The sequence below is a fragment of the Lampris incognitus genome, chromosome 6 (genome assembly GCF_029633865.1).
Source record: "Lampris incognitus isolate fLamInc1 chromosome 6, fLamInc1.hap2, whole genome shotgun sequence".
NCBI lineage: Eukaryota > Metazoa > Chordata > Actinopteri > Lampriformes > Lampridae > Lampris > Lampris incognitus.
This window is the reverse complement of record NC_079216.1, coordinates 25385433-25396481: the sequence shown is the minus strand read 5'-3', so window position 1 is coordinate 25396481 and position 11049 is coordinate 25385433. Positions and strand designations below refer to the sequence as shown.

At 49.9% G+C, this 11049-nt stretch overlaps 1 protein-coding gene across 1 annotated transcript in view; it reads left to right on the top strand.

Annotated features, from left to right (window-relative positions):
* The first annotated feature begins 252 nt into the window (after positions 1 to 252).
* Positions 253 to 11049, top strand: part of slc12a3 (solute carrier family 12 member 3) — a 173401-nt gene continuing 162604 nt past the window's right edge. The window contains exon 1 of the mRNA XM_056281635.1: positions 253 to 537. Within this exon, the coding sequence (XP_056137610.1) occupies positions 253 to 537 (285 nt within the window). The remainder of the gene's footprint in view (positions 538 to 11049) is intronic.

Here is an 11049-nt window from a genome sequence, read left to right as displayed (position 1 = left end):
TATATAAGACCAAACCTGATGTTCATGTTCAAAGTCTTGACTTAAGACTGACGACTTGGTCATTGTGAGAAGTATAGCAAGTATAGACTTTTCCAACATTTAACTGGATTGATTTCATATCTGTTCATACATATTACCTGGTTACATACCAGCCATCTGGCTGTCTCGACTGACTCTTCTCTAATTAGGAAACTTATTAATAATTTTCAACATAATTTTCTTGTTGAAATAAAGGCCTTTCTGTAATTCTAAATGGAGTTACCAGCAGCCGATGAAGGCATTCACCTGGCTACCCTCAGGACTAAACTTCCTTCATCTGGAATCAGTGGGAAGCCAACGCCAGGAGGGTTTGATGATCATGGACATTATCTTTACTATGTTGATGGGGGTACTGTTACATCAGGTAGATCAGATGGTATTATGGGCTATGCAACATTAGATGCCCCACCACACCACGATTTCTATGCCAACACAGAGATATGGGGTAGACGAAGGTGCTGCAGACCCTCGCTGTTTCAGTTACATGTCAACCCTGAGGTGAGCAATCTTCTTGCCAGTGTTTTCAAGTTTCAGTGAGGGTTTCAAGGGGAATGAATGATGTATTCCATTGTAAACTGGGAGGGTATTCGACAAAAAGATGGAATATATTTTGCTTTATAATCTTTATTACAACTGCAATATCTCAACAGTTAGGCAAGAATGATTGGTTAGACTGAAACTGAATCTATTACAAGTTGGATTGGTCTCAAATTCTTGAATGATTCTGCCTGTTTATGCTGTTTTAGAATTTTAAGCAAAGCCAAGTCAAGTCAATTTTATTTGTAGTCCAATATCACAAATTTGCCTCAAGGGGCTTAACAGCAAGACAACATCCTGGCCTTAGATCCTCACATCAGATAAGGAACAACTCCCTAAAAAAAAAGCCCTTTAACAGGGAGGAAAAAATAGGAAAAAACCTCAGAGAGAGCAACAGAGGAGAGATCTCTCTCACAAGACAGAAAACGTGCAATGGATATTGTGTTTACACAATTTACAGAATACAACATTGAAAGAGGATAACAGAATTATAATTTAAGAATTTTATATTTATTAGAATTGGCTAAGGTGGGTATTTATCAATCATCTGGTTTTGCAGCGAATTTACCTCATTCACTCTGCACCATAATGGTCACTTGAAAGAGACAGGAATGAAGATGAAAGTGCACAATTTTGTGTATCCTTTTTATGAGAATTGAAAGCTTACATGATTACTTATATTTTGAGTTTCATTTTGGTCCTTAAAACCTTTTAAAAAGAAATTAAAAACAATAGGGCATGAAAAAATATGGAAGCGTAATGCATTCACTTGAGAAAATGTTTGCCCTGTTTTTCTGAATGAAAAAATTATCTCAGAATTCTGAGAAGAGTTTTCATGGGGAAAAAACTGTTCTTGTTTTTCTGAATTAATGAGATTATTATCTCAAAATTCTGAAATAAAGTTTTCATGAAAAAAATTCTGCTGTTTTTCTGAATTAATGAGACACCTCAAAATCCTGTGAGAAGCTATCACCTTCATGGATTACGGTTGCTGCTGCTGCTAATCACCCCGACCCTCCGACCCGAGTATCTCCCAATGTCTCAAACCAAATCCAACATAACACTTGATTAAATTAAACAGGCGGTATGTTTGCTTCGATGAAATCAAGCTCTCGAGTAAATGAAAGCTTCTCTTGGGATGTTGAGGTATCTCATTAATTCAGAAAAACAAAGCAGGTTTTTTTACGTGAAAACTTCTCAGAATTCTGAGATAATAATTTTGTTAATTTAGAATAATAGAATAGAGATTTTTTCGTGAAAACAGTTCTCAGAATTCGGAGATAATCTCATTAATTCAGAACAACAAACATTTTTTTCTCGAGTGAAAAATGAAGTTACAATTAAGTTGAACTTGAACTTGAGTTCATTATGCTTCCATAAGAGAACGTTCTCTGTACAATTATTTTTATTTAACGACAGATTGTCCTTTATTAGGTATTCAAAGAAGGTTGAATCAGTTCAACTGGATACAATGTTTTGGTTTTTTTTATATTTTATTTTCAGTTTTTTATTCAAAATACACACAAGATAAAACAAAAATTCAGACAAAAAACAAAAACAACAAAAAGGCGGAAAAAAAGAGCTGCCAGACATATTGTGACGAATACCGAGCTAGATTGTCGGGACAGGGGCTGTTGTCAGGGTTACTAGAGAGGGAAGCCGGCCTCCTCCAAGTTTCACCTCCTCCAACAGGGAGCACATCTAGAGGAAGGGCTCTCATGTTCACCTTTTCACTACACTCACAGAGCACCATAAGTGACTGAGGTCGAGGGTTGAACATCCTTCCTCTGACTTTCACTCTTCCACGGGCCTTAATGTCACAGCCTCTCGCCCTTGACATCAAAGCGATCGCCCTTGACACCTACTACACCAGCTGACACCTGCTACGCCAGCTGACACCTGCTGACCCCCCCTTCACCCCGGCAATTGCCCTCACCCTTAAAAGGCCTCCACTATGGACCAGTCTTCACTGGAACGTCGCCATTCATGGACTTCTGCCTGCCTGCCTACCTGCCACAGAGCCACCTCCTGCTCTACCCCCGAGATCGGTCACTTCAATAAAGACTGGATTCTTCTCTTACCTGGTTGTCCCGTCTGCTTTTGGGTTTCTTCCCGATATGTGACACTTAATGGTTGTCAGTCTCTTCAACTTGTTCCACTGTGGTGTCTATGGGGACCAGCTTAACTACTATAGCATGGGATAGCTCTACTCCCTCCCCTTTACACCAATTTCCTAGTAGTGACATGTCTTGATTTAGGGTTATTCTTCACGTTGGTGTTTACTACTTTTGTCTGGTTTTAGTATTTATCTCACTCCACTTAGTGAACTTGGGTTGGTAACAGTGGTTATAACAAACTAGTGTGGTTAAATCACAATGATAAATAGGGATCTACCTTTTAAGTCACAACAACAGGCCAAAGCTCTTCAGTAAGTCAGCAGAAAAAATTCCAGCGGTGCCTCCATTTATGTAGCGCTTTCTTGGTATCACCTTGATACAGCGCCCTGGGTCCTTTAACATAAACCCTGTTTTGTTTTTATGTAGGTTACCCCTTAAAGGTAAATAAAGTATTAATTGTCTGCCAAGTTAAGATATTATGATGCAAATGTATTTTAAATTTTAACCTTATCCCTATAAAATCCTATACTTTAAACTCTTTTAACCCCCTCTATGTTATGCTCGCGCACCAGAACCCGACCCGTGTGGCGAAACCCAAGACAGACAGACACAGGATGACTTCAAAATCCAAAAAAGGTGGTTTTATTGTGGGAGGGGAACGTATGGTGCGAAAAACGTTCTGTTAGTGGGATGTGTGAATAAACTATGTGTGGTGTCCCGTGGTTTGCGTGTAAAACTGTGTGAGTGTTTTTAGCCTATGTGTGGTGCGGTATGTAAATGACCAGGAGGTGTTGAAATAATGTGCTGGCAAGAAAGTCCAGTCCGTGATCCAAGAGGGGTTGTCCGAGGAAGTCCGGGTCCGAGATCCGGGAAGTCGAGTCCGAAAGGAGGGGTCCAGGTAGAGGAACAAGGGGGGAGATCGCAGGAGAGGTCCGGGGAAAAACGTGAAGGTCGCTGGGGACGAGGGAGACGCGGGGAGCCGTGGAAGTCGCAGAGGGAGAGTCTTGGGAGGAAACAGAGACACGAAGATAAGACACTGGGGAATAAACAGAATGCAAGGACCGCTGGAGGGCTTGTCAGAACTTTACCGCAGGGTTCAGTACGTCGAAGCACGGAGTGGTGTTCTGGGAGACTTCTTGTAGAGGGCTGCCTGATTGCCACGGGTTTGCCTGATGGATGATGGCAAACACCTGGTGCAGTGCAGCTCTCGTCTCCTCAGAGCGCGAGCCGAGCGCTCGGATGTTTCCGGCACGTCCGAGCTGGGGGAGTGGCTTGAACGTGCCGGGGAGGCAGCTCGGGGTGGTGTAACCACAACAGGACCCCCCCCCTCCTACGGGAGACCGTCCGATGGCGGTGGGGTGGGCCCGATAGAACTCCACCGGGGAACCCAGCTGCGGTCCTCGGGCTCATAGCCAACCCAGTCCACCAGGTATTGGTACCCACGCCCCCGGCGGCGTACGGCGAGCAGCCGGTCGACATCCCAGACCATGTCACCACCGTCGAGGACCCTGGGGGGTGGAGGAGCTTGGACAGGGGGAGACAGGGGGCTGGAGGCTACCGGTTTGAGGCGCGAGACATGGAAGACGGGATGGATCTTGAGTGAGGTGGGGAGATGGAGACGCACCGCCGATGGGTTGACGATGCGGTCGATGGTGTAGGGACCGATGTAGCGGGGAGCCAGCTTCCGGTTGAGGGTAGGGAGGGGCAGGTCCCGGGCCAGGAGCCATACCCTCTGGCCAGGTCGATAAGCTGGGGCCGGCACTCTCCGCCGGTTGGCGCTGCGCCGGGCCCGCTCTGTAGCTCGCAACATAGCGGCCCGGGTGGTCTTCCAAACGCGCCGACATCGGCGGAGATGGGCCATCGTGGATGGGACCGCCACCTCCAACTCCTGATGGGGGAACAGAGGGGGTTGATAGCCAAGGGAACACTCGAAGGGGGACAAACCGGTAGCCGAACTCTCCATGGAGTTGAGCGAGTACTCCACCCAGGGCAGGTACTTGCTCCAGGAGGCGGGGTTGCTGGTGGTAACGCAACGCAAAGCCGCCTCCAGGGCTTGATTGGCCCGCTCTGCCTGCCCATTGGTCTGGGGGTGATACCCGGAGGAGAGGCTGACCGTGGCCCCAATCCCCTTACAGAAGGTCTGACACACCTTAGAAGTGAACTGGGGACCACGGTCAGAGACAATGTCCAGGGTAATCCCATGGGGTCGGACGACGTGGGAGACGAGAAGGTCCGCCGTCTCGGCTGCAGAGGGGAGTTTGGTGAGGGCAACAAAGTGGACGGCCTTGGAAAACCGGTCGACAATGGTCAGAATGGTGTCATTGCCTTGGGACACAGGGAGGCCAGTTACAAAGTCCAAGGCAATGTGGGACCAATGTCGGCCGGGGACAGGAAGGGGGTGCAGGAGACCTGCTGGAGGGCGATGGAGAGCCTTGCTGCGGGCGCAGGTGGTGCAGGCAGCCACGAACTCTCTGGTGTCTGCCTCCATGGTGGGCCACCAGAAACCCCTGCGGATGAAGGCCTCCGTTCGGTGGACACCGGGGTGGCAGGCAAAATGACTGGAGTGGCCCCACTCCAGCACCTGGGGCCGGACAGAGGGAGGCACAAATAGCCGGTTCCGGGGTCCATTGCCTGGCTCGGGCTGGGCGCGCTCGGCCCTTCTCACCACCGATTCGATGGCCCAGGTGACGACACCCACCACCCGGGCCGGGGGAAGGATGGTGTCTGGGGCGTCAGGGGACCCCTAGGGAAACAGACGGGAGAGGGCGTCTGCCCTGACGTTCTTGGTGCCCGGGCGGTAGGTGAAGGTGAAGTCGAACCGGCTGAAGAAGAGAGCCCAGCGCGCCTGCCTGGGGTTGAGCCTCTTAGCCGTCCACACATAGGTCAGGTTCTTGTGATCGGACCATACGATGAACGGCTGCCCTGCTCCCTCCAGCCAGTGTCTCTAGTCCTCTAGGGCGGCGTGGACAGCCAGCAACTCCCTGTTGCCGATGTCATAGTTCTTCTCCACAGGACAAACGCCGGGAGAAGAAGGCGCAGGGGTGGATCTTCTGGTCCTCCTCCGACTGCTGGGAGAGGACGGCCCCGATGCCCGTGTCCGATGCGTCCACCTCCACGATGAACTGCCTGGACGGGTCCGGGTGGGCGAGCACCGGAGCCGTTGTGAACAGCCTCTTCAGGGCCGAGAAGGCGGCCTCTGCCTCCGAGGTCCAGGAGAAGGGGCGGAGGGTGGAGGTGAGTGCAGTGAGGGGGGCGGCCACACCGCTGAACCCCCTGATGAAGCGCCGGTAGAAGTTTGCAAACCCCAGGAAGCGCTGGAGTTGCGTCCTGTTAGTGGGCCATGCCCACTCCTCCACCGCTCGGGTCTTCCTGGGGTCGGTGCGGACGAGCCCCTTCTCCACGATGTGGCCAAGGAACTCGACGGAGGCGGAGTGGAACACACACTTCTCGGCTTTCACGAAGAGCCTGTTCTCCAGCAGCCGTGGTTTGAGCACTGTAACCGTGGGTGACTCACCCCTGATGAAAAGTCAAAGGTCTCTGCCCTTTAATGTCCGCTGATGGCTTCTCACATCATCTGCTCCAATGATGACTATGGTGAAGAAAAATCCACCTCGGTCCTAGAGGCGATGAAGAGGGGAAACAGTGGAGCACCCTCGTTGCCAGAGGAGCAGCCGTGCTTTCCCGGTCACACGGTGCGCTGTCTGGTGACGCTGTGTGCAGCCTCAATGTTCGCGCATGCAGGGTTAGCATACATTAGCAGGGGCGCTAACTAGCCACTAAGTAGCATGTGGCAGTATACACTTGACGAGACTAGCTCCAAAAACACATGCTACAGGTTAACAAGACTTCAGTGACATGATAGCTGGCAGCTAAACATAATATCAGCAGTCAAAACTGTTGGCAAAAAACAACGTTAGCGCATAATACAGTCAAAACCCTCATGGCCGAGTGCCAGCAGGCTCGCGTCTCCCGCTCCGCCTTCTCTGCACGGCCCGTTAAGCCCCGCCCCCTAACTGTTGTGATGCAACATACTTAAAGTGACAGACTTTTGGTGTAGAAATTATGGGATGTCTACTGCTATGTACATATTAACTTAAACTTAACTCTGGTGTATTTACACCGGGGTTACATAGGAAAATTACCTCCCACTCAGGGTCCTCTTCTTTCACCTTGCCCTGGATTCTTTTCAGCAGTCCTAGTTTTATTCCCGTTAAATTAGGCGATCCATCTGTGGTGACATTTGCCACCAAGGTAGCTCCAGCCTCTCAATGCAACCAGATACCCTGTCGTATAAATCCGATCGTCTCATTGTGCCTTTCATGGACTCCATGGATAAAAACTCCTCCTGATTTGGAAATTTTCATTATTTTCTCTGACAAAAATTCAGAGGTGTGAGGTGTCTATTATGTCACTGCTTTCATCCAGTGCTAATGAATAAAACTTAAAGGGCTCTGCTTTCTTGAATAACCCACAAGCCAAGTCTTCATCAATTAGTTCCATATGGCAGGTCACTGTTCTGTGAGATAAGCTTATGTTTTCAAATTTGCTTGTGCTCTCTGGACACAGAAGACTTGCTGTCTCCACCATACATTCTTTCAAAAACTCCCCTTCAGAGAAAGCCTTGCTCGCATTCGCTAATTTATATGCCAGTAGATAACTTGATATTGTGCTGGACTCCTTGACACAATCACTGGCCAGAAGACCAGCAGCCAATAGGTGACAGTTCCCTATCAGCCTGCAGTCAGCCAGTATGCGTTGCACCTGCGTATTGTTTGGCCTGTGATTATGTGCATCTGTGCGGGGGGCTATTTAATGGGTTGTTTTGCAGACACCGCTGTCGAGTCTTGGAGAAGCTTCACGTCGGTCTGCGGAAGCGCTTGTATCCTGAACCCTCATCTGCATCCTCTTGTGTGAGAGTGTATTTGCTAAGCTCTTGTATCCAGAACCCTCTTTTGCCTCCTCTGTGTGAGAGTGATGTTGCTTTGTTTAGTATTTTAGGTTTATTCTAGTTTGCAGTTTTGTCTGCCCTGTTTGGCAGTAGTTTTTTGTTGTGTGTCTTGCTGAAGTCCAGTAAAGTGACTTTGTACGTAACCAACTGCATCTGCCTCTTCTCTGCAATTGGGTCCAAATACACGGCGTTACAGCAAGACTCGACCAGACATGGACCCAGCAGAGTTAGAGCTGTTGCACACTGCCATTACAACCCGAGGTGCAGTTTTGGGTGAACGGCACACCAAGCTGCAGTCGCTGGAGGCGAGCATCCATTCCATTTCCAGTTCTGTTGGAGATATCAACCCCATGCTTCAGGAATTGACAGAGGATCGCTCCCAGGTGCAGCAGGTCCAGGCTCAACAGCAGCAGATGATGGCCGCCATCACCAGCCTCACCCCCACTCTCAGGCAGCTGCAGCTTGTCTCCCGGGCTGCGGGCACTGAATCCGCTAGCCGCCAGCCTGCCTACTGGCCGGTAAACCACCAATCGAGGGGTGGTACCGAGCCAGCTCCAGCCTCGGACCCACTCTGGAGAAACCGCCTGGCCTGAGCAGGTCCCCGGAGTCTCCGCCAGCCCCATGTTCCTCGATGGCTGGCCGATGTCCTGTCCGACTGCCAGTTGCCGGCCACAGCGGCCAACTCCTTCTACAGGTTTGGCCGGCCACTTTAGCTGACCTGTCGGGCTAAGCTGCCCATCATTTCTGAGTCCCAGTTGCCAAGCGTCCCCAAGTCTCAGCTGCTCAGTGTCCCCGAGTCTCAGTCGCCCAGCATCCCCGAGTCTCGGCTGCCCAGCGTTCCCAGGGTGCCTCCGAAGCTTGTCCTCTGAGCGGCTACTGGGCCGGGCCGCCTCCGAGGTCTGTTTCCTGAGCGGTCGCCACGCCGCCTCCGATGTCTGTTTCCCGAGCGGTCGCCACGCCGCCTCCGAGGTCTGTTTCCCGAGCGGTCGCCACGCCGCCTCCGAGGTCTGTTTCCCGAGCGGTCGCCACGCCGCCTCCGAGGTCTGTTTCCCTAGCAGCTGCCACGTCGCCTCTGAGGTCTGCTTCCTGAGCAGCCGTCCTACCGCCTCCGATGTCTGTTTGCCGCCTCCAAGGTCTGTTTGCCCCGCAGCCATCCCGCCGCCTCCGAGGTCTGTTTGCCCCGCCGCCGTCCTCCAGGGTCTGTTTGCCCCGCGGCTGTCCCGCCGCCTCCGAGGTCTGTTTGCCCTGCAGACATCGCTGTCGAGTCTTGGAAAGGCTTTGCGTCGGTCTCCGGGAGCTCTTGTATCCTGAACCCTCTTCTGCCTCCAGTGTGAGAGTGTTGTTGCTTTTAGCATTTTAGGTTTATTCTAGTTTGCAGTTTTGCCTGCCCCGTTTGGCAGTAGTCTTTTGTTGTGTCTTGCTGAAGTCCAGTAAAGCGACTTTGTACGTAATCATCTTCCTCTTCTGCAATTGGGTCCAAATATATGGCACTACACCCCTGAATTGTAGACTGTCGGGTAAAAATACTTTGCTCAGCCTGTAAATTGAAGCTGTACTCACTCTTTCTTGGGATAACAAATTGCTAGCGTAGTTAACATGCTTGGTGGAAAAGTGTCGGCTGGTATTGTATTCTTTGAATACCGCAACGTTTTCTTGGCAAATCAGACATATGGCCTTTTGATCGGACTTCAGTGAAAAAAAATTTTTTTCGTCCACTCTTTCTTAATAACCCGGCACTCGCTGTCGACTTTTCGCTTTTTTTTGGTCTGCTCATGTTAAGAGTACATCTGTTGCCATCTTACAACGTTGCAATTGCAACTATTCCCCAATCATATGTGAATAGTACACATGGCCATCGAAACTCCAGTTAATGGTCACACCCATTTTTGCACATGAAACTGGTCGTTGGGGTCAGGCATTATACATCTTATAATGCTGAGATCGCAACAATCCCTACTACTGTGAATAGTACACGTTGCCTTTGAAACTCTAGTTAAAGGTCGTGCCCATTTGCATATGAAACTGGTAGTTGGTTTTGGTCGTTATACATCTGTCAACAACTCACAATGCTGTGATTACAACAATCTCTAATCTTCTGTGAATGGTACACATGGCCTTAGAAACTCTAGTTATCGTTGGTTTCGGTCATTAGGCAACTGTATTGTTTATAAGGGGTGGGTATACCTGCAGTCAGTTTAGACTGAAGATGTCACTTAGTTGAGGGATGAAACATATCTGTCAATCAACGTTGTATCCACATGAACTGATTCAACCTTCATTAATTTTCTCACCTGGAATATTGAGTATGCATAATTTATTAGCTTTGTTGATGTAAGTGGAATAATTCTGTTTAGTGTTGACTTTCTTCATTTATTCATCTTCAGCCGCTTTTTCGGGGTAGGGTCGCGGTGGCAGCAAGCTAAGTAGGGCACTCCAGATGTCCCTCTCCCTAGAAATGCTTTCCAGCTCCTCCTGGGGGATCCCAAGGCGTTCCCAGACCAGATTGGACAAGTAGTCCCTCCACCGAGTTCTGGGTCTACCCCTGGGTCTCCTCTCAGTTGGTCGTCCGCGGAAAACCTCCAAAGGAAGGCGCCTAGGAGGCATACCAATCAGATGCCCGAATCACCTTAACTGGCTCCTTTTGACACGAAGGAGCAGCGGCTCTACGACAAGCTCCCGCTGGATGTCCGAGCTCCTCACCCTATCTCTAAGGCTGAGCCAGACACCCTACGGAGGAAACTCATTTCAGCCACTTGTATCCATGATCTCACTCTTTCGGTCACTACCCAAAGCTCATGACCACTCGTCTTCTTCCCGAGTGGGGGTTGGAATGAAGATTGACTGGTAAATTGAGAGCTTTGCCTTCCGGCTGAGCTCCCTCTTCACCACAACGGTCCGGTACAACGTCCGCATTACTGCTGATGCTGCACCAATCCGCCTGTCAATCTCCCACTCGTTCTACCCTCACTAGTGAACAAGACCTCGAGATACTTTAACTCCTTCACTTGAAGTAACAACTCATCCCCAACCCGGAGTGAGCAATCCCCCATTTTTCCGGTTCAGAACCATGGCCTCAGACTTGGAGGTGCTGACTCTCATCCCGGCCATTTCACAATCAGCTGCAAACCACCCAGTGCATGCTGGAGGTCGCGTTCTGATGAAGCCAACAAAACCACATCATTTGCAAAAATGCAATTCTGAGGTTCCCAAAACGGACACACACCTCACATTGGCTGCGCCTTGAGATCCTGTCCATGATTATCACAGAATCAGACAAGGGACAACCTTGGCGGAGTCCGACACCCACCTAAAGCATGTTTGACTTTGTGCAGAGAATGCGGACACAGCTCTGACTTTGGTTAAACAAGGGGATGACTTGTAGCAACTGCCCCGGTACCCCATTCTCCC